At 33.9% G+C, this 24381-nt stretch overlaps 4 protein-coding genes across 4 annotated transcripts in view; all 4 read left to right on the top strand.

Annotated features, from left to right (window-relative positions):
- LOC109608684 (synaptic vesicular amine transporter) overlaps nt 1-9743 on the top strand; it is a 29261-nt gene extending 19518 nt beyond the window's left edge. The window contains exons 3-11 of the mRNA XM_020025205.2: nt 4585-4752; nt 4814-4964; nt 5029-5087; nt 6208-6474; nt 6573-6674; nt 6731-6957; nt 7599-7782; nt 8363-8496; nt 8552-9743. Coding sequence (XP_019880764.2) covers nt 4585-4752; nt 4814-4964; nt 5029-5087; nt 6208-6474; nt 6573-6674; nt 6731-6957; nt 7599-7782; nt 8363-8496; nt 8552-8620 — 1361 coding nt within the window. The 3' untranslated portion in view covers nt 8621-9743. The remainder of the gene's footprint in view (nt 1-4584; nt 4753-4813; nt 4965-5028; nt 5088-6207; nt 6475-6572; nt 6675-6730; nt 6958-7598; nt 7783-8362; nt 8497-8551) is intronic.
- A 3379-nt stretch (nt 9744-13122) lies between these two features.
- On the top strand, nt 13123-14406 carry LOC109608622 (endocuticle structural glycoprotein SgAbd-8; the record flags this gene model as incomplete). The annotated part of the gene is made up of 2 exons (XM_020025128.2): nt 13123-13471; nt 13529-14406. Coding segments are annotated over 2 exons (717 nt in total), but the record flags the coding sequence as incomplete, so codon positions are not given.
- An 857-nt stretch (nt 14407-15263) lies between these two features.
- Nucleotides 15264-21660, top strand: LOC109608680 (transcription elongation regulator 1). Its single transcript, XM_020025202.2, has 12 exons — nt 15264-15496; nt 16140-16545; nt 16650-16881; nt 16953-17405; nt 17462-17723; nt 17837-18126; nt 18190-18550; nt 18695-18845; nt 20234-20593; nt 20652-20831; nt 20890-21180; nt 21243-21660. Exons 1-12 carry the CDS (start codon nt 15363-15365, stop codon nt 21540-21542), a joined length of 3420 nt encoding a protein of 1139 aa, XP_019880761.2. The 5' UTR covers nt 15264-15362; the 3' UTR covers nt 21543-21660.
- A 443-nt stretch (nt 21661-22103) lies between these two features.
- Nucleotides 22104-24319, top strand: LOC109608621 (uncharacterized). The gene is made up of 2 exons (XM_049964758.1): nt 22104-22855; nt 23964-24319. Exons 1-2 carry the CDS (start codon nt 22168-22170, stop codon nt 24308-24310), a joined length of 1035 nt encoding a protein of 344 aa, XP_049820715.1. The 5' UTR covers nt 22104-22167; the 3' UTR covers nt 24311-24319.
- The last annotated feature ends 62 nt before the right edge of the window (nt 24320-24381 follow it).

Raw genomic sequence — 24381 nt, 5'->3', positions numbered from 1 at the left:
CTTTCCACGCTCTTTTTGAACTGCGCATCCTGGACCCGAGCACTTAAAAACAATTACGGTTACGACCCCGTAAAGATACAATCAAAATCTTGGCGAAAAAGTGGAGAGCTTCATTTTGTAATAGGGTAACTTTACAAATTACGGTCGGTAGATACATCACTCTTACGGTCGGATGGAACAGCAACAGCCTTTTGAGGTTTGTGGAAGATCCAATGAACTAATTTATTTAACCTTAAGTTAAGTTAAAACTCAGCACCTGAACTAATTAACACAATTTCGATCTATCCGCATTATTGTACTTAATTGCACGTCCGCTGGGAAAAAGAAGCGTCGGCGAATCAATAAGGGTTTTAAGTAAAGTGTTTGATACCGTCGAGGTTTCCAAACGAAATGAACTGAGTGTAAACGCTTGTTATCTGTCTCGGTGAGTTCGATAATGGAGCAATTGTTACAGAAGTTAATTGTTTCGCATCCTTGGTCATTATCATTAGCCGAGACAATTACTCATCTCACGAACGTCTGCCACAATGCCGTTGCCGTTCGCTTTCTTATCGCCTCAAAGACATCTTTCAACCGGCTTATTCAAATCGCAATAGGCCGGATCCTGTGCATTATTCGCAATTATTGAGCCGTACGATATGATTAACAACGTGCCATTCGTAGAGCGCAAACCGCCCTCTAAGAATTATGGATGGGAGCACCGATGTGAAACATCCCAGATCGCAGATATACAGACCCTTAACAATCTTCGTGACATGGCTCCATACAGGTCAATCTATTGTCTAAATTTGATTACAATCTATAATTTACTAGCTTCATTTTACGTTAAATTACGACAGTAGACAATTGTTGATCTTGGTTTGATGTAAGAAGAGCTCTAGGATCCTTGTAAGGGTATAAATATGTATCCCACAGATAGGAATTATTTTATTTTATATAAAACTAGCATGATAACTAATGAAGCAAGCATTCTAGTTATGAAGTTGTGCATCGAAAACATATAATTACAATTCGAACCGATAATTTCACATGAAGGAAACCGGAGAACACACAAATCAAACACACGCAGAATTATTTGCACAAACAGAAGCTAATTCCCGAATAATTGAATAATGATCAACTTAGTACGTTTCTCAGTTTCCTACTAGCGAAATATCCGAGTATTTCGTGCGCTAGCTGCCTCGAGCAACAAAGTTGTTAGGCGAACGATTAAGCGTGTTCGAGATTGATTTCAAAATTGATTATACATGATGTTGCTACTTAACTGTTGATAGGATAGGTCGTGCGTATCTCATCTAAATTAAGCCAAGTTTATTATGGAAACATTGTCTTGATGAGTTCCAACTGATTACAACTTAACCCTTTTATTAATTTTCTGTTGCCAGAAGGAAACGGGAAGTATTCCGTTAATGAGTTTATTACCACAGTTTATCTCTTTTAATTACAATTAAGCCATATTAAATTGATTTTTTTTAATAATTTTTCAAAATAACAACATAGGCACTTATTTTTTAAAGAAAAAAATATAATTAAACAAAAGGACAAATACATAAATCGGTAGGATAAATAGTAAAAGTCGGCCGTCAGATCTCAGAAACTATTGTATATCATTTATATCTAGAGGTTGATATAAGATATTTACAAAATTTTTGTAATATGTGAAAGATGCAGCAGAGACAAGTCCTTTGAGACTTTTATCAATGTTTAAAGGGCACACCTAGTGTGATGACCTATAAAAAAGTCTATTGGGATTTTTTTAAAGAAAACTACTGCATCAAATGTTTTAAAATTTAGAGGATACATTTGTGTGTAAATAATGAATATGCAATAAAATATGTTTAAGCGAGTTATTCGATATTTCCTAAGTCAGTCACTAAATAAAAATGTTTTCCACTGCTTTGCGGCTTTCACCATCGGATGATTTGTCTTCAAGTTACAACTGCAGCAAATTTGAAAAATAGATGAATAGATAAATATGACCTTTAGAGCTAATCTGCTACTCGAGGTCCATACAATTCATCTCCCTCTTCTTCAAAAAGCGCCTGCTGGACTGTTGTAGTTCTTGATCGGCCATTTTTCGAGGCAACTCGTTGGTTTAGCCTCACAGATACTACACGTATATTTATTTCAAATTTATTTTTAACATAAGCCCGAAATTGATATAAGAAACACCGCATTCACACTCCACAGCAATTTTCTATCCCAAGCCTTGCGAAACTGCTTGATTAAAAGTCAATTTTTTGTTTTGCACATTAAAAACTAATTAATGAATTGTATCAATCACTATATTCTAAGGCTGCTCTTTGGAAGACTATATCTCAAAAATTTTTATAGTTATTCATTTGTAATTTTAGTATGTTATTTTTGAAGATATATTTGAAAATTTCACACTTCGTGATACCTCTTAATGAATTGTCACTTTATTTTCGGTGATACACTAAAAAGATTCCAGTAAAAATGTGACAAATAAATAATAAATATACCTTTAATTAACAAATACGAAGGACAAATTATTTTTTTGATAAGTCAATAGTATTAAACTCTAAAAGACCAACATAGACACCCAAAAATATTTTTCACATTTTTTCTATTCCTACTCAACGAGTAATTTCTGAATTAAGGTTGAAAGCATTACATACACAGAAAATTAAATTTTTAAAATGTTGAAATTGGTAAACAAAGAAGAAAAATTTCAAATTTATGTGATCCTACTTTAACAAAACTATTTATGAGTTCATAGCCATGCAACAAAATAAATCTCCAAACTTAGGAACATACATTTGTTGTGTGTGTAATTGAGGATAACCTATTCAAACCAAACCGAAGTTAAAGTTTGGCATAGTTCAAATTCCAACTGTTAAATGAACTCTCAAATTCAATCGTGGTTAAAGTGTTAGAATTAGTTATTTCATTTCCAATTAGACCGAAGCTTTGTCATTTCAGGAATAAACTAAAATAATAAATGCTGCACGATTTGGTCATTGTATTATATAAAAACTTGAAAATACCAAGATAGACAATTTATTTTGTGTCGTTGGATTAGAACAAAAGCGTGACGAAGCCGTTAACAAAAGTTCTTGCGTCATACGTTCGAAATGTCGGAACGAACGGCGTCCAGTTAATATAAAATTCAATTGAAAGTGGCACATTATCCCGGGCAGTTACCGGACTTTTACGCCGCGGGCGGAAAAAAGGAAGGAGGAAAGCCGGATGCCCATCAATTGCAAATGCCATCTTGACTGGAGCAAACCCAAACTGCCCCCGATATATTCACACTCGACTTCTTTCTGCTTATCAAAGTAATGGTTTTAGTAATACAGGACTTAACAAATGCACTCATCCATTTTTAAACAGCTTCCACAACGCAGACACACGGTTTTATCTGTTTACTGGGCGAATAAAATTCATCGGCAATCTGTTGATTCATCTGCGGAATCACTTTGGCCGGACTTAATTCAATGAGAGTCCTATTCAACGTATCGATAAAATTTATTGCGTGAACGGTGTTCCTCCCTCGCATACCGCATGAACTGATAATACTGAGTGCCGGACCATTTTTATCTTTTGTCAGATGTAAATGCTGAAATCCGAATTGATTTTTTTGCGTTCCTTACTATTTTTAATGTAATACTGCAACCACCTTTAATTTTTATCTGATATTTATTATCCCACATACATTGTATTCTAACAGGAATGGCCATAATTGTAGCAACTTATTCATATATATTAAAATATGGGCTGTTATTGTTGTGTCCACTATAATTATAGCAACTTTTTACTTTATGACATTTCATTATTTTCTGTGAATTTATCTCGATACCGAAAGAAATATAATAATAATAATATTCAGAAAATGATAGAGTCTATGCCACGGGCTTAAACAATATAAAACAATAGTAAATTAATATTGTTCAAATTAAATAAAAAAATAAATTGGCTAAAATATTTAACAATTTAAAAACTTGTCATAATAATAACCACTACTGTATATACAATTTATTTAAGTATTTATATATTTTTTAATTAATAAATTTATTAATAAATAAGTAAAGATTTTTACTAAAAACTTTTTCATAAGTAGCCTTTAGAAACTTGCTAAAAGAGATGTACTTTAGATGATTTATTGGAAAAACGCGACGACCCAAATAAGAATCGAATTATCAAGACTAATTAAAGGTCTTAATTCTCCGTGGAAAGTTTCGGTTCCGTTAATTAAACTTCGAACATTCCGAATAAAGGATTCAGTGCGTATGGCATTTCACTCATTTTCGCCAATTTCTCGGCAACGGAAAAATGCCTTTCGTGGAATTAAATTATTAAAGTGTTTTGTTAATTGGATTAGAAAGTTCTTGGGATACGCTACATCAGACTGGAACATTTTTAAAAGCTCAAATTTATAAAAGTTTGGGATGTTTTCATTTTATGTTAGAAAAAAATGTGGAAATTAGTTCGGAAACGTTATTTTATCTCATTATTCTCCACAACCACGTTTACATTATCATTTAGTCTTAGTCCGAATGGGATTCTTCCCCATCTTCTGTGGAAGTGTTATAAATATTAATGGGGAATAAATATGAATTTCAGTTCCGATTATTCCGGAATTTTTGTACGACATCAATCATCCTGATGCACCATTAGATGGACGCGTGAGGATCACCACCACCACAATGGCTCCGGTCACGGTGAACCCCTGCGACAAGAGCATTGACATCATGGATAATTACACCACTGCTGCAACATCTCTTGATTACAGTAAGAAATTGAATTTGTATATTTAAAGAATAATTTGAATATTCCGTGTGTACATTTACAGGTAACTTAACAACATTAGATCCGGAGATTGCGAAGAAGGAGGCAAAACATAAGGATTTAGTTCAGGAAACGGTCGAAGTGGGTATAATGTTTGCCTCGAAGGCATTTGTGCAGTTATTGGCAAACCCATTTGTAGGACCTCTAACGCACAAGTAAGCTGAAATTACTTTTTTTATTGTTCATAGTTTCTTTACGATTTTTAAATTTTCCTTTCAGAATAGGCTACAGTGTTCCCATGTTCGCCGGATTCCTCATCATGTTCCTTTCAACAATCAGTAAGTAAATATGCATTAATTTAATTAAAAAGGGTTCAGTTAATTTCAATCAAAAACATCAAGAATAAAATCTTTAATTAAATGAGCAGTTTTATATACACTTTCTTTGCGTCGATAAAATTTAATTTAAAAATTTAATTAATAATTAATGTTTGGTTAAGTAGCAGTGGATAAATTAAATATGATAGTGATTAAAACCAAGTATAAATATAAAACTGCCAGTTTTTTAAAAAATTAGGACCAAAATATTTTTTTCACAGTAATGAATACAGAAATATACATATGAGAAAAATTACAATATATTGTACAGTAAAAATAATATAATGAAACTCGGTTGCCTAATCTCTGTTAGTGGAAGACTAAATCAGTATCTCAACAACAAACTCAACATCAACAAACTTATAATTTATATGGTTTGCATATTCACATCGTTTTCTAATTCTGCACGTACTTTTTTTCTAAAAGGATACGCTCCAGCTAATATCGATTTTATTCTTCTTTACGTATCTTTTTCTCTTTTACCCAGACTGAATAATATGCGATTAATTCTTCACGCCGTATTTATTGAAGCAGGCGAACCAGCCGTTCCGCACATTCGACTAATAAATAAATCTCGCCGTTGCAATAAGCTAAACCGATGATAGATAAACCGTAAAAGGAAACCAGACGGACCGTAGTTTTATTTTGTTTCGTTGTCGGAGAACTCGAGCGCCTCCTCCATTAGGTGGATGTGGAGGAGAAGCCGTCGCCTATTAGCACCGTTTCCCGCTTCCGGAACTGATTTAATTAGAACCACTTATACACGGAGCTATCACAAAGCGACTTCGGATCCGCGTCATTTCGCACTAATAACTTTATTGACGGCGGAGTATGTTAAATTAAAGCTCGCAAGTGTCGATCCCGATTATTATTCAATTAGGTCGAGTCTACGGCGATAATGTAATTTTACGTCTGCCGTCTGGGCGACCAAAGTTACATCCTCGAATTTGCTCGTCTTATTTGCGTGTTTTGCACTTAAAATTATTTGTGTACAACCTTCACTGTACGCTTTAATTGAATTTTTGACGAACTAATTACGGAAGCCTGTACTGTATTTCCTCAGAAAGCCCTTTTATTTCAGTATTTGCATTCGGTCGAAGCTACAGTGTTTTGTTCCTGGCGAGAGCGTTGCAGGGCATCGGGTCCTCATGCTCCAGCGTATCCGGAATGGGCATGCTGGCTGAACGGTATCCGGACGACAAAGAACGAGGAAACGCCATGGGCATTGCCCTTGGAGGTCTGGCCCTCGGCGTTCTAATAGGGCCGCCCTTCGGTGGCGTCATGTATGAATTTGTTGGCAAGTCGGCGCCCTTCCTCATCTTATCGGCTTTGGCACTTGGAGACGGATGTAAGTAACTCATTAGACAGTTAAAAAATTTACAAATATCCTACTAATCGTCGTTTAAATGTGTATCGACTATTATTGTTACTGAATTTATTTTACAGTGCTCCAACTCCTCATGTTGCAACCGTCAGTTATAATACAAGACACCGAACCACCATCTTTAAAAGCCCTCGTGTCAGATCCTTACATCATTATTGCTGCAGGTAATCGACGAAATTGCCATTCATTCAACAAAACTAGTAACACTTCATTTGTATAGGTGCCATAACTTTCGCAAATATGGGCATAGCAATGTTGGAGCCATCGTTGCCCATCTGGATGATGGATACGATGGATGCGGACCGCTGGAAGCAAGGAGTCACGTTCTTGCCCGCCAGCATATCGTATTTGATCGGAACGAATCTTTTCGGTCCCCTTGGACATAAGATGGGACGGTGGCTCGCAGCCCTTCTCGGACTTGTCATCATCGGTATTTGTTTGATGTGTGTAAGTAATATTTACGTGATAACATCCACGGTAGCCATCACAAAAATAATGGGAAATGAAAAAATATATGTTTTGTGAGTTTATTAGTGGGTCACACATTCTGGAATTATAAAACTCATAATTGTCCCAATAATTAACAAAATTGCACAACGTAACAGGAAACTTCATTTGATATAAACTGCATTCTGCAATTTACCCAATATAGATAGATTACATAAATCTGAACTAATTATTTTTTCAATATGCAAATTAAATAGATTGTCCAATATGTTAAACGTTTCCTTCATAATTATTATCAAATATTTAAGAGCAACACTTATCACAATTTAATTACGAATTATCCATTAGATAAATGTAACTAATCATAATATTTTAATATTCATTAGCAATAGCAATCGATATTAAATATAAATATAACCAATCAATTTTGTCCAATAAGTTATTAATTTTAAAAATACTTTCTTTCAATAAATCTTTTTGGAACCATAAATATAAAGTTAGCAACAAATGCTCAATAATTTTGGCAACACTATTAATATTAACTAATTAGTAAAAATAAAGGGTGTAATAATTAGTAGGAAAGTTTGAAAAAATACGTATAATCTACAAAGTTATAATGGTTAAATTAACAATGGCTTCAGATTCCGCTAGCGACAAACATAAACCATCTGATAGTGCCGAACGCAGGACTGGGATTCGCCATTGGCATGGTCGACAGTTCAATGATGCCGGAACTGGGCTATCTGGTGGACATCAGACATTCGGCAGTCTACGGCAGCGTCTATGCCATCGGAGACGTCGCCTTTTGTCTAGGCTTTGCTATAGGTATTTAAAACCCTCACCACTCTTAATGGTTAACTTACATGGTTTATATTCTTTCATTGAGTCCTCCATGTGAGCATAAGATTATTTTTTATATTTTTTAATAATAATAGCGGAAAATGCTGAACTGACAATGGTGATGGAACAATGAAACAAAATTGGCTCTAGGTTCTTGAAACCCGTTCGGGCATTACGGGTACCGTTACGAGTGGCCGTTCTTATAAAACTCGGTTGAACTAGAGCTACATATTATTACATAATAATGCTTTCCCTTATTTTTGTGGTTTGTTTTTATTTCGATCTTTTGGAATTTCTACGTTTTGTTTCCTACTTTCCATTCATGCTAATCTGATTTATGTGTGTCTGCAGGTTACGCATGTATGTTACGTTGGTAAAACGTTATTTGTGCATGTTTCGTGTAATATTGACGAAAGTTTATCTCTTGATCGATCATGCACAAATGTTTGTAATGTTTCTAGTCACAGTTCTCAATCAATACCTATAAAATAAATGTACTGTTAAATCAATATTTTTTTAATGAGGAGCACTGAGAATTCGTGTACTTGAATAACAACAATTGTAGGTCCAGCCATGAGTGGAACACTGGTTAAAACCATCGGCTTTGAGTGGATGCTGTTCGGAATAGCTATTTTGAATTTCTTGTACGCCCCGCTGTTGTATTGCTTGAAGAGTCCACCAACTAAAGAAGAGAAAAAGGTGGGAATCCATAAATACGTTCAATCACAACATATAACGACCATTATTGTTTCAGTCCCTGATAACCGGTGATAAATCATCAGTACGATATGTGACATATCAAAACGAAGAGGAGGACGAATAAATCAAAAGTCGACAATAGTGATACGGCGTACTGCAAAATAACAAAAAAAATATATATAAAGAAAAAAAATGTGTTTATAAGTGTACATTAAATTTAGGGGACACGGAAATTGTACAGTGACTCGCCCCAGGAGCGTACATGGAATGGACACGGTATACATACACGTATATTGTTAAGTGCATTCGACGAAAGGTTTAATTAAAAAATAAATCTCGGAATTGACAAACAATCAGATAGGAACGCGTGAATAGTAAGTAAACGATCAAAATTGAAAATCCGGAGAGTCCTTGTCGCGGATTACTGTGAATGGCTGCACTTAATCCCTTCCATCCTTTTCACGGATGGAGACGAGGCAATAAGACACTCTCCCCCATTCGGCTCTATTGTGTTTCTAAAGTATATTTTTGTATGAATGATGTGCGTTCCTATCGCCCAAGCCCGGTTATAATGATTGCCATGCAAAATAAAAAGTATATCAGCATATTTAATCTACATTAATGTCTGTACTCATATTTACTAGTTTTGTGTAAGATGTAGCAAATAATCCGCGATCTATTAAACAATCATAAAAGAAGAATTGCTGAGCCAATCAAAACACATCATTTGGGCAAGCCTGGTGTGCTAGAATGCAGTAAGGGGACCTTAATGTTGATGCTTATTTATTGTTACCTGTATTCTTATCCATATATTGTGTGCGCTAAGTCGTTATGTTCATATATGACGGTTTATGTCGTCTCCGCAAGTATTTTACCTTCTGGAGAAGCAGTCTCCATTGAAGATTATTGTGAAGAGACAATAATCATCATTTTGTAATCAGTCCCAACCTGACCAACAAAGTATTTTGTTTAAAAGCTGGTAAGGGTCCGAACAACAAAAGAGCAACAATGCAACATAAGCATTTTGCCATTCAGTATTATATTAAACAAAAGGGCCAACACATGGTACCTGGTTTACATTAGTTTTAATTGCATGTTAGTATTTAAACAAAATATATATTGTATACATATAGAGATCTATATAACACTTATATGTATAGTACGCTATAAGTGGTATTTCAATGTTTGATGTTTACTTATGTCGAAATTTGTGGTGCAATAAAGGATATTAAAAACATTAAACTAAATTATTCGTTTTATTTTATCACCACTTTATCCATTCTTCAAAAAATAATAAATTCCGACTTAATTAATTGAAATCACATTTCTATGTTTTTTTGTTGTTTTAATTAAAGAGTACATAATAATAAATACTGTTTAAATTGCTCGAACCAACTCGAGCATAGACAAGATGTATGATGCAAAAAGGAAATGAAAGATATTAACCTCATTAATATACATAATAATAAATTTTGCTCATTCAATATCATTTAATAATATATAATATCTGGAAATTTATATATCTGTATCAAATATAATAACAACTTGTATAAATTAAAATATTTATAGTTAATTTGAAAAACTATTCCAGTAATGTATCAGTATTAAACATTGAATAAGATATTTTTAACAAACGGTTTCTATTTATTAAATTTTATTTGTAAATGACGAACTTAACATAACATAAGCAGAACCATCATTTTTTTATAATTTAAATTTAAACTCGTCATTAAAAACTACTCGTCCCCATTGTTCTGTGGTCCAGTGAACACACAAGTAAATCAAAATTGGACTTTCACGTCTTTAGTAGAAACCATAAAGAACCCCCATCCACTAACCATCTTCTCAAACTCCTTGAATTAATTTCAGCAAGTCCCATTTCCTCTATGTTTGTTTTAATATCAGTTGATGATGTTTGGATTATTTTTTGACATTCGAATTATCCAGTTTTCAATACAAATTCTTCGAAATCAGACAAAATTTTCTTAGTTACCACTTGGCCAGTTTCCCTAGTTTTTTAACAATACGTGCAACGATTGACTTATTTCACAGTAATCTCTAAGTGATCTCTTCCTGGCAATCTTTGTAACGCTGTGTTATCATTTTTCTTACAGTTTCACTTCGACCAATGATATGTAATTATAATAAACACGACCACTAGTAAATAATCGATTTAAATTCACAGAGAGTAATGAAGTTGCTATAATTGTATCCACTGAAAAATAAAATAGTATGCATCTTTTTAAAGAATAAAATTAGATTGACCAGTTTCTATCTATAAATATTATAGATAGTGGCACCCAGTTTAAGTGGTACATGTAATATTTTTAATATATTTTAATAAATTGCTATAATTGTGACCAATACTGTATATAAAATAAATAATAATTTATTTTATTTAAATTGCTCTGTAAACAATCAATTTCAGATAAAAGACTAATTGCTATACTAGTTAATAACTGTTGAACCACCTTATTCAGAAAATGTCTTACGGCGCCTACTCTACTGGTCAAATGTGTCTTAACTTTTAGAGGGTTTTGAAGGTGGTACAAAGTCAGATAAGTGCTTTTATTCGTTCTTGATCTTTTTTAGATTGCAGTTAATAATTGTTCATCTTCATGCTTATCTTCACTTCTTGCTGCGTCACTGTTTAGTATATTATTTTATACCTCCAACGCCATATGCCAATTGTTGGGTGCACACATATGAAATAACGGTGCATACATCTTCCTCTTTTTCAACTATATTTTTTGCATACATTGAAATATGAGAATAAATGAAAAATATTAACTTGTTTTAAAATATTTCGTCACCTTTAATTCGTTCTTTACCTTTCTTTTGTCTTTAGTTTTAAACTATAAATTAAAAAATAAAAAATTTTAAAAATTCATTTACTAATTAGATAATTGTAAATTACCTATACATGTAACAGTGTCATAACAGAATATAAAAAAATCACTTCAATAATAATTCATAATTAGGCCATATTTCTGTGAATATGCAACAAATCACGAAAGCGACCCAGGTTTACATAAGGCAAAATATGCGACGGCGGTGGAAAAATGCACGGACACTTTCTCCTAGACGGGGGCAGGTTGCGCTCTAAGGGGTCACCAGACTGATAATAATCCCACCCACCGTATCTATAAAGCCAAGTTCTAAATGTACTTGGACCACTGTGGTTTAGTGATTTTTGCCCTGATAGGATATTGGACATGTTTCGTTTAACGGTGAGTTTGTAATAATAATTGTTTATCCAATTTTCACAACATTTTATAGATTCCTTCTAAAATATAATAATGGTTATACTCCATGTGACACATTTTCTGAATAATATACTTGAAGAAATTCATAAAAATAAAATAATGCGCTTAATTTGTAATATTTTTGTATGTATACTCTTACAATTATTTGATTATCAGGTTAATTTGTAAATAACAACAATTAACAATTTTTTTATTAATATCTACGTTTTTATATGTTTATAATTCAGTTTTTACTTTAAACTTTTTACTAATTAATATAAATTATTCTTTATATTATTCGTAAAAATATCATATTAATAAGTATATGAAATATTAAATACAAATATTTTCATAAATCTAATATTCCTTTTCGAAAATATAAAAATGTTGTCATTATTAAATTAACAAAATTGCGAAAGTATAAGAAATTTTAATTATTTAACACACAAATTCTTTCAGAAAATTAAAAAATTCCTAATTTTAAAAAAATTATTCATATTCCAGAAAATAAATTATTAAAGATACAAATTTCAAAAATTAAAGGCAATTTTATTGTTATTAATAAAGCACATTTCTTGTATATAACAAAAGTAACATTAAAATATTGTGATTAAATGAAAATATACATATATAAATAAATATATTTCTTAAAACTTTCATTTGTTTAAAAAAATATATTGATTATATAAATTTTATCACAACAATTAGTTTTTATTGTCATTTCACACGGCATTAGGCCGCAAAACTGCCCAAGTGCAACAATTAAACTCAAATAATTGCACAAAGTTCCATTTACACAACAGATTAATGCAAATACGCTGTACAGAAAGTGTCCCTTTCACAATTATGAAATGAAATAGACCAATTTTCTTTCACAATAACCAATAATCACAATGTCCACTTAACACTTTCTTACGCATTTCGCAATACTACTAATAAAATTGACCACTAATTAAATCAATGAAAACACTCTAATCAATAACAATAAACCACATATTGCAAAATATTTGCCCCTATTTCGTAGATTGGTCACATTTCCTGCTTGTACGATAAATTTATAATGCCATTTTAGTAGCAATAGCACCAAACCAGTCGAGCATGTAAGAGTTTTTTCGACCAAAGTGAATTAATAAAATTGAAAATAGCCTCGTGTTTCTACTACGAATGCAATGAAACGTGAAAGTACCATTATAAGCTGGTTCAATATATTTATTTTTAATATGCATCAGATAATTAAACGCTTGTAAATGCTGCAGGTACTATTGTATTGAGACATTATTGTTTGTGTTGCCACATATTATGCAAATTGTTTTTGTTACGGTAGACGGACTTAACGTTCATTTTATTACTAAAATTATAAATCAATCATTTTGTTTTTGTTTTTAAGGCTATTGGTTTACTGGCGTATGTGTCTGTCGCACAATGCCAGAGGTACCTTGGAGGAGGTGGAGGAGGTGGCGACGGTAGTGACGGCTCCAACTTAATATCATATAGACCTCAAGAACCACAACAAGATTACAACCAGTACGCCAACACTCCGCCGCCACCGCAAATATTATCCCACAAGCAAGCCTTAAACCACGATGGGCAGTTCAAGTATCTGTTTAACACCGAAAATGGACTGGCGCAAGGGGAAAGTATTTCGCCGGACGGCACAAGAAACGGAGGCTACAGTTATACAGATCCCACTGGAAGAAAAATCACGGTTAAATATACAGCCGGAAAAGAAGGTAAACAACTTTTTTTTCCCTAAACCGAAGACACGGCTAAACGTTACGTTTTTTAAGGTTTTAGAATCCTAGAAGCTGACCACTTACCGAAAGCACCACAACCAGTGGCTCCGCTACCGGTACCTCAGCACCAAACTCAGGCGTCTTACGCCGGACCGCAATCATTCCAGCGTCAAGACGACGACGGACAGTACAAACCCGCTTTGTACGAACGTCCGTCACCACAAGCGCTGCAAACCGTCCCCAGATACCTGCAAGCCGTCCATGGGGGCCAGCCGCAACCTAGAGCGGCTTACCCTCAACCGATTGCGGCCAGACCGGAACCTACCTCAAACTCGCTAAATGAGAGAGAACCGGATTATAACGATGCCCCTGGCAAACCGTACAGTTTCGGTACGGGGTATATTTTTGAATTCTCGGGATAGAAATTGAATTAGTCTAGCCGTTATCAAATTTAGTGTTTTAGTCTTAGTTAGCGAGTGTACACATACGTATGGCTATTTTATGTTCCTTCTGTTTCTGTCTTTTCTTTACTGTTGTTGTTCTTATTGTGTCGCAATTGTCTTTCACTGTTAGTTTTAGACTAGAATCGATCGACTGAAGTTTGGCTTTGTGATAAATTTAACTGAACTTGTTCATGACTTGAATATTTTAAAACTAGCATTCTTGTAGTTTTGATCATTTCCAGAAAACGTGGCTTTTAATAAAAACCATGATAACTATCATGATTATTAATTAAAACAATGTTTACTAAATATTCTTTCAATCTTCACATTCAATATGGATTTTTGAGTGGATAATAGTCCTTAAGAGAAATAGTATTCATAATTGTAGAAAAGTTTTCGGCGAAAATGTTATATTAATTTTTGTATTTTCTTACTTATATATTTAATTTCTGTTATGTCTCTTTAATAAAATGTGGAATTTATATAGAATATTGTTTAATTCACTTTCTTCAAATATTAAAACTGAAATAAAATATCGAAAACGGTTGTGTTATTAATCATAATCAATTAAGAGTCCCTTTTTTCACCTAGTATAAAATTTTGAAAAATTGATTTTTTTTTTGCTTTTTTATGCAATTAGCAATGTGTGAAATTTGACTTGTAATCAAGCAAGTTTGCGAGGATTAGGATTCAAAATTGCGATCATGTCGAAAAAAAGCTACAACAGCAATTCATAACAATGATACAATTATTTTATATCTAATTTGTTTCTATGTACAATCTCCCTTTAATTTTTGATTGCTTAAAATATGTAATTTTTATATTTTTGTTCATTTTTCCAATCCAAATTAATTATATTATTTTTTCAGATTATTGACTTCTTTGAAACATACCTAAGATAGGGTTTATCGAAGTGATTTGTATTATTATTTTACAAGCATTAAATGCAAACTGAATTGAATGATTTTAACACTTTTACAGTTTTACACTTTTAGGGTAGGTATGGGTTATAATTAGGTCAAAGATGAAATATGTAATTTTACCTCAATAAACACATATATTTAATCTTTGGTTAGGTTACTTACCTTATAATTATACTTCTTTAAAATAAGTTAGGCTCGGTTTGATTTAGTAGTCTTTCAATCTGCGTAAAGTGATCATCTCTTGTTCAACACACAATAATGTTATTTACACTTATTTAATTTAAAATTATATTTGATTTGCCACAGTGGCGCCCCATAGCGACGTTTCATTCATAGTATTTAAATCTAGTAATTTTCGCCACTTAGAAGTTGGTTATACTCCATGCGCAGAAATCGTTCTATGTTTGCGGCGCAAGTAATCTAAAATTGACAAATCTAGCTTTGTCGCCATTGTAAAAGTGATTGAACACAATTAATTATTGTGTTATAGTGTTAACTGTTTGATGTGCTACAAAACATAAAATGGACGATCAAATGGATTTCAGTAACGATATCGATGGATCAGTTCCAGACGATTTCGAGGAGGACGGTGGTTTTGAAAATGATATAGACATAGGCGACGATTTTCCGGCTAGGAGAGGACGAGGTGGCTTCAGGTAAACCATCTGATTGTTTATCCCCTGAATTAGTTGTCTTTCTATAAAATTATCACCACTTATTAGTATATAATGTTTCAAATTGAAACAACTATATTGTTTACAAAATAAACGGGGGTATTAACGCAAATTCATCTAATAATTAAGTTTATTTAATGATGTCCGTTGATAATAAAGAAAATTAATAATTAAACTTAAAGTTATTGTGTTAAGATTAAGTCCCTCAAAAGTTCTCTTCATACAAAAGTATTAACTTTAACATTACTATCCTTATCAACATAGTATCAGGTTTAAAAATAAAACTATTTTAGATTTTAACAATGAGCAGTAGATTGTTACACAGAGTTTGCCAAAATAATATAATAAATAATAGTTATTTTTAACAATCACACTTGACCACAATGTTTATAAAGTGTCATTATGATTACAACAAAAAAGTGTCAAAATAGCTAAATTAATTTATTAAGAAATCTATTAATTAATAATTTATTTTATACAAAAAGTTTATGTGGTAGGTGTTTTGTAATAATTTGTAGAAAAGAGTAATTAGCATTCTGTCTTATGATATAATAAAAATACTGATTTTTGACCATATCATATTTAAGTTAACTTAAGCCATACTAATTTAGATAACTTTTTTCAGGGGAGGCCGAGGACAGAATCGTAACTGGCCCGGGCCACCACCTGGCGGACCACGTGGAGAGGGCCCTCGATTTCGAGGCCGCGGTTTTGGTCCGGGTGGTCCGCCCCCATTTCGAGGTCGCGGAGGACCACCGCCTATGTTCGGTAGAGGAGGTCCACCAAGAAATCCACCACCAGGGGGGCCAGGATTTCAACCACCACCTGGTTTCCAGCCACCACCTAATTGGGGTGGTCCCCCAGGCGGTGGCGGGCCTCCAAACATGATGGACAACGGTTTCAACGGGCCGCCAGGAGGTCCACCGTTCAGCGGGCCTCCCAGTCTGATGGGAGGACCGCCGAATGCACCGCAACACGGTGGTGCTGGCGGTTCTGGCGGTTCGTCGGGCAATCAGTTCGCCGTCAATGCGGTGAGTTTAGTTTTAGTTCCGTATTTATCAAGTTGTTGAAAAAATTTGATAATTTTTTATATTCTGAGTGTGTAATTGAATTTAAATGTTGTATTAATTTTCAGGATAGCAACAATGAGATCTGGGTGGAAACAAAGACTGCTGAGGGAAAACCGTACTATTACAACGCCCGTACTCGGGAAACCACCTGGACAAAACCTGAAGGTGCCAACATAAAAGTGATTTCACAGGATCAAGTAGAAGCAATGGCTCAGGCTGCCGTTGTCATTCCGCAGAACACGTCGACTGCAGCCCAAGCAGCTTTAGCACAAGCAAATGTCACCAATAAACCAGACAGTATGTATTATAATTTACCCATGTGTTTTCAGTAAATTCAGTTCTTTAATTTATTATTTTTTGCATTGTAGCTGAAAGTGACGAATCAAAAGCAGCCGACGCGGCTAAGGCGGGTGTCGCTATGTCCAACGGTCAGATGCCCGCTCCCAATCTCATCGGCCCTCCTCCTGGTATGCCACCTTTCGGCGGTGGACCTCCTGGTCAGTTTGGCGGCGGACCTCCGTTTGGAATGCCACCGCCCGGATTCCAAGGCGGATGGGGTGGACCCGGCCAGCCACCCGGTTGGCCAGGTGCACCACCCGGTGCCGCCCCTTGGGCTTTACCCCACGGATTGTTGCCGGGACTGGCGGGCGCGTTGCCTGCCATCGATGAGGCGGCCGTCATGTCGAAAATCGATCCGGATATAATTGCGAGGGCCAGCGAATGGACTGAACACAAGGCACCAGATGGACGGTCGTACTACTACAATGCCAAGAAGGCCGAATCGGTTTGGGAGAAGCCGCAACCCCTTAAAGATCTCGAGAGTAAATACCACATTGTTGGTTGCGTAATTTCCTAAATATTAATGGTTTATTTTCAGCTGCAAAATTGGCTGCCGCACAAGGAGTGTCTACCAGACCGGGATTGGAATCTGCGCTTATGCGCGATACAGGTAAGACATTGGGTGTCGCCCCCAACGGTGACGTTACGAAGGACGACAAGGAAGTTTCTGGTGAGGATAAAATTAAGAAGCTTCAGGAGGAGATCAAGAAGAAGAAAGAGGAGGAGGAAAAGGCCAAGGAACAGAAGGCGCAAGACAAGTCCAAGCCAATATCCAGTACACCTGTACCTGGGACACCATGGTAAGTAATCTTAATTGTAAAATCTATAACATTCTGTGCAGGATTTAAATGCAAAGATTAATTTAAAGTTTATTTTATAAAAAAATATTTCATTGAATATCATCATTACTTAGGTGTGTTGTGTGGACGGGCGATGGACGGGTGTTTTTCTATAACCCAAGCACTAGAACGTCGGTGTGGGAAAAGCCTGAGGAACTTGCTAAACGTACAGATGTTGACAAAATGACAGCGAATCCACCTGACACACTGGCCAACAATAACAACAACAGCAGCGGCGGCACCTTACCCACCAAGCAAGAGGTGCTCAAGAGTCCTGGCAAGACAAAGCGTGCGTCGGACGACAGTGACAGTGAAGCCGAGGATGAAACTCCCGCCAAGAAATCGAAAAAGGAGGACACGCCACGTAAGCTACATTAATAAATTACGACATGGCATTATTTTATTACGAATGACGTATTTTTTATAGCGCCCACGAATGGAGCCCCACAGGCAGTAAAAAAAATCGACATAGGTAAGGAAGCGGCCATCGAGGCCGAAGTGAGGGCTGCCAAGGAGCGGGCCGTGATACCCTTAGACACTCGAATAAAACTATTTAAAGAGATGCTGGCTGAAAAGCAGGTATCTGCTTTTAGCACTTGGGAAAAAGAGTTGCACAAAATTGTGTTCGATTCCAGATATCTTTTGTTGACATCAAAAGAGAGGAAGCAAGTTTTTGAGAAATATGTGAAAGAAAGGGCGGAAGAGGAACGAAGAGAGAAAAGAAATAAACTGCGGGAGAAAAAGGATGCATTTAGAAAGTTACTTTCTGAATCGCATCTTCATGGCAAGTAAGTATAATGTATTGAAAAGAATAAAATGTTGAAATATATAAATTCCTCTTTGGACATACAATATTGCTAGTAGAAATAGATTATCCAGTTCAAATTAATACTCATGTCAATAACCAAAAATATTTACTCATATTTCTTTAGGTCGTCATTTAGCGATTTTGCCCAAAAATACGCGAAAGACGAGCGATTTAAGGGTGTCGAAAAAATGCGGGAGCGAGAGAGCCTGTTCAACGAGTATCTGATTGAGGTGCGAAAAAAAGAAAAGGAGGAGAAGAGCCAGCGTCGTGAACAGGTGAGAATGAGTTCTTCCCCCATTTTAATGTTGATGAAACAAGTGGTCTTTCGTCCCTTGTTACATTTCATTAAAATGTTTAAAAATTTAGGTGCATATTTCCATTTGTTCTGGATTCATCAGTTCAACTATTAAATTTCAAGCCAATGGAAATCTGCAGTGTATAGTGTCCATGACTTAGATTAAGTTGCCTATTCTTATAAGTTACTTTGTAGGGATTTCAGCACTTGGTATGTAGAATTTATGTATAATCAAAATATTACTTTTAATTTTGATGATATTGAATGCAAAAACTGTAATTAACACGTTTTCTAGTTTTTGCATTCCTCCATGTATTTGCAAATTGTATTTTATTCGTTCTGTATTCTTTCGAAACAAAAATATGTTTTGCAATATTAGAAATAGTTATTCTACTTAATAATTGTTTTCATCGCATGGAATTCTTTTAATTGAAACGATTTAAAACAGTTTGCAAAATTTTATGGATTATTCAACCATCCACGCATTATAAGTCGTTTATAATTTTGTTAAAAAGTAAAAGTCTCTTATCTAGCCTCATTACTTTTTCAAGAGATGTGGTGAGAAGCTCTGTCTCTGTGTTGCAACCAAAGCCATTGTGTCGTGCCCAGCGGTGGAAAAACAGCCTACCCAGGTCATGCAGAGCTCCCTTCATGCGATCGGGGCTTAAATTTAATTTGACGGTACATAATCTACAAGTTAGTTGTTCCTTTTTGAGAGAAAACAAATCAAGTTATTTAAATAACAGATCTACTACTTGTCTGTCTGTCCTAGTGTTCAATTCTATTTCATGTCAAAATTAAAAAAAACAATTTACTTGCGACAATACATCTAGGATAAGCATAAGAAAGATATGATAATTTTATTTTCAGCAGTTTTTTTAAAAACTTGTGTCGTTATTTCCCTGGATGTGTGGCGAATGATCTTTGATGATGTGACAGAAAATTCAGTTTTCAACAAAAAATTCAAATAAATGTTTTATACACTAATTAAGGTTGAAAACTAAGTTTTCTTATTTACTTAATTTTTCTAATCTGAAGTTTCTTGTTTATCATTTTCAGGTCATTAATTATACTGAAAATTTAATTAATTTAAATTAATTTGTAAAAAGTTAAATATATTTTTTGGCTTCTTAATTGACTTTTCAGTATCAACTCATTTACTATGACTAATTTGATCAATATTTCAGCTTTAGGTAAATTTACTTAATTATGACTTACTTATTTTTTTAACCATTCCAGCAGGAACGTGAATATAAATAGCAGATGTTTATAATATGATTATATTTAAAATACTTAATATAAGATTAGCCATAATATTATGTCCGCACACAGTTTTAACGTACCACTAATCGAATATTGCGCTTCCAGGTAAAGAAAGACTTCATCGCGATGCTTCGCGAACATTCCGACATTGACCGGCATTCACACTGGTCGGATGTAAAACGCAAAGTGGATTCGGATCCACGTTACAAAGCGGTCGACTCCACGGGACAGAAGGAGGAGTGGTTCCGTGAGTACTGCAAGTTATTGAAGGAGGAGCGCAAACGTGCAAAGGAAAAGGATCGCGAACACAAACGGGACAAGGAGAAGCATAAGAAGAAAGATCGTGATCGTGAGCGTCACTCAAAGGACAAAGATAAATCCGATAAAGAAAAAGAAAAACAACGTAAGGAGGGTGAGGAGCCGGATGAAGAAGCCGACGCTGAGGTTTCAAATAAAGAAGTTGAGGTAAATTTAAATTTAAAAATGATTAACTGATTTGCAGCAGGAGTGTATTAATTTACAGGAGAATGACGTAGAAGAAACCGAAGATGAGAAAGCACAAGAACAGAAGGACAAAGAACGCCAAGCAAGAGCTGAAGCCAGTCTAAGAGAAAGAGAAAAGGAGGTACAAAGAACATTGGCGACACATATGAGGGATAGGGACAAGGAAAGGGAGCATCACAAACGAGATGAAGCTATCCAGGTTTGTATTTTTATGTGATATTTGCAGAATATTTTTAGAACTTTTTAATCTATTCCAGCACTTCAACGCCTTGTTGGCAGATTTGGTGAGAAATCCTGATCTGAGTTGGCGTGAAGTTAAACGAATCTTGAGGAAAGACCACAGGTGGGATTTGGCAGATTCGTTGACGAGGGAAGACAAAGAAAAGTTGTTCAATGACCACTTAGAACATCTTTTACGCAAAAAAAGGGAAAAGTTCAGGGAGCTCCTTGATGAAACAACAGAGGTCACATTGGTGAGTGGCTGGAAGGAAATTAAGAAAATAATCAGAGATGATCCACGCTACACCAAGTTTGCTTCAAGTGAAAGAGTAAGTTAATTAATCAGCTTTAATTATTGACAAATTAATATAAACGTATTTTTTGATTCCAGTGTGAGCGGGAATTCAAAGACTACCTCAAAGATAAATTAATAACTGCAAAGGGACAATTCAAGGAATTACTACAAGAAACGAAATTAATTACACACAAATCCCTCGCAACATTACGGGAAAATCAATCCCATATGACGGAAATAGAGGACATATTAAAGAACGATAAACGTTATTTAGTATTAGATCATATACCTCAAGAGAGGACTCAGTTAATTCTTAACTATTTAGAGGAATTAGATAGGAGGGGTCCTCCTCCGCCACCCACCGCTAGCGAACCAAATAGGAGGGCTATTAAATAATATATACGTTATGGTTTTAATTAGTGATGTTTTGTCTGAATTTCAGTCACAATTTTTTATTGTATGTATATTTCATGAACTGTATATCTTATATATTAAATTATGTAAGTAAACTGAATTTTATAGTTTTATTTATATTTCATCCAATACACATTCCTACATACGTATTTGCTAAACACAAAGGTAGTTGTCAAAGTGTATTTGATTTCAACTAATATCCATAATTGGAATTCGTTTCAATCACAATTAACTGCAATTAACTCTTTAATTTCTATTAAGTGTAATTTCATTAAATTAAAATAAATCCAAATACCATATAAATTTTTAATTACTTGATTAACCTGTTGCAAATGTTTACAGCTGTATATAAAGAAAAAAATAAAGCTGTTTGTTCATTAATCAAGATGTTACAATGGTTTATTTTTATTGTAGTGCTTGCGAATACAACAATTTCCTTAAAACAAGGTTCGTTATCCTATTTTAAAATAAATAAATTTCAAACATCTAAACACATTTTCTAGGATGTATTATATCATTGAACATTGATCTCAAAGAGCCTCAGCCCCTAATACTAGATGAATTTGGCATCAAAATTATTGAACCACAATTATATCCAGATTTAATTATGATAAAAAACGATCATCGTATACACCTCTCATGTACTGGTAGTTACCTCTTAGCCAATAACACTAAATTCTCAGATTTGGAATTATTAACTTGCTATTCGGGTTTATTTTTAATACGAAACAATTTGTTGCAATTTTCACAATTTAGTTGTAATGCATACCCAGAAAATATTGTAAGATATTCAGACAAAGCCTGCGCACACAACAGTATAATAATTGAAATAGGTTTTAAAGTAAGCAACAGGTTTTTAAATCAGATAGATTTATGTTTTGATAAACATTTACAGACAACTCTGTACTCACATTTTTCTTTGTCACCATCTATAAGAGGAAAACAGATTGATTTTTACAGACCTGCTTGGATCAATGACGATGTATATAGATTTGGAATAGATTCAGTTAATACGTTATACACAAAAAAACGTCAAACTCTTACAGTAAATAAGTTACTAGGCCTTCCGTCAGATTCAACAAAAATTATTAATCCTTCGTCAAATTATTATCTGGCCAGAGGGCATTTAACTGCAAAATCAGATTTTGTATTTGGTGTTCAGCAATTGCTTACATTTCATTTAGTCAATGCAGCACCACAATGGCAGGTCTTCAATGCTGGCAACTGGCTGCGAGTTGAGCAAGCTGTACGGAATTATGCTATTTCTAATAATGTAATATTAGACGTATACACAGGTCAATTTTCATATTTAATTACACTGCTTTATTGATGATGGTAAAGTTGCAGAATCGGTCACTCTAAGGAACATTATCTAGCGCATGCGTCGTGAGGCGCTGATTTCGCGCTTCTTGAACATTTTGAAGTGCAGTGTTGTCGGTTTGCAACGGTCAAAATATTCGAATCATTTTTTATGGTTGAATTATTGTTGTGTTGTTGTGTATGTATTATACTTTTTATTTTTTTGGTAAGTATAGTATTTCTTCTAATTTGATGATTATTGTTCGTTATTAAAATATTATACTTTACAGATTATATTCTCATGGCGTTTTTAAAAACAATATATTATTCCTATTCTTCTGCTAATTACTTTCTTAATTTATTTGTATGCTCATTTAATATATTTTACTTTATAGATCTTTCTCATTTTTAAAATATTTTACTTTTATTCCTTTAGTAAGATTATTTTTAATTTGTTAGCAGTCATATTTTAAGTTATCTTACTTTATAGATTATTTGTGTGCTGCATTTATTATTTTTTTTGTACAATCTTAATATAGGACCATGACTGTTCCTCGGAAGATCTGTTTCCATCGTACCTTCACGAATTCATATGGAGAAATAAATTTAAAAATCATAATATGTTTATGAGCATTTTAAATTGTATCAGGAAGCAATATCCAGTGGAATAGATTTTTTTGTTTTAATTGATTTTGTTTTTTATTATAAAATACATAAATATATCTTTTTTGTTAATTTTATATTAATGTTGTAAATTTACCTAATTATTTAATAAAGAACTTTTAATTAGATAGTTAAACTATCAAAGAAATATAGAGTAAATAAAAAATGAATATACTAATTATAAAGTGATTTGCCGAATTTTATCTCTTTTCGAATTCAACCACATAAATAATATAAGTCATACATGAAAAACATAATAAATTACATATATATTTTTCTAAAAATCATTTCTCTACATATTTCGTTAAAAATGAAATCTGGCAACTATGCTGTCTAAAATCTCCGAAACAGACGATTTCAAATCCAGTTGACGCATGCGCTACAAATATTCCTTAGAGTGACCGATTCTGCAACTTTACCTTGATGATATAATATTTTTAGGTACCTATGGAGTTTTAAGTTTACCTCATTCAGAGACTGGAGAAGAGGTCGACATATACTTATTTAATGACGGGGATACCAAAGCTTTACCAGTACCGCTCTTATTTTGGAAGGTTGTTTATAGTCCATTATTTAAAGCAGCTATAGCTATTGTTGGAGTTAACAATCCTTACTTGAAAGATCCGGTAGCTGTTGAAATTTGTGAAGATATCTCACATTATATTTCCTGGAAAACATGGATTAAAGAAGACTTAGAAAAAGGATATATTTATGTTTGTACCGTTGATGATTTCTCCAGAAAAGTAAATTACCTACCTCCACTTGAAGTGGGAAGAGTATTAGATTAAATTGAAAATACGTGTGTTTTATCTATTTTAATTTGAACGTTTTAATTATGAAAAATAAAATATAAGAAAAA

Source organism: Aethina tumida, chromosome 3 (genome assembly GCF_024364675.1).
Source record: "Aethina tumida isolate Nest 87 chromosome 3, icAetTumi1.1, whole genome shotgun sequence".
NCBI classification, from domain to species: domain Eukaryota; kingdom Metazoa; phylum Arthropoda; class Insecta; order Coleoptera; family Nitidulidae; genus Aethina; species Aethina tumida.
Note: the sequence above shows the minus strand (reverse complement) of the source record. Positions and strands in the feature narration are given on the sequence as shown.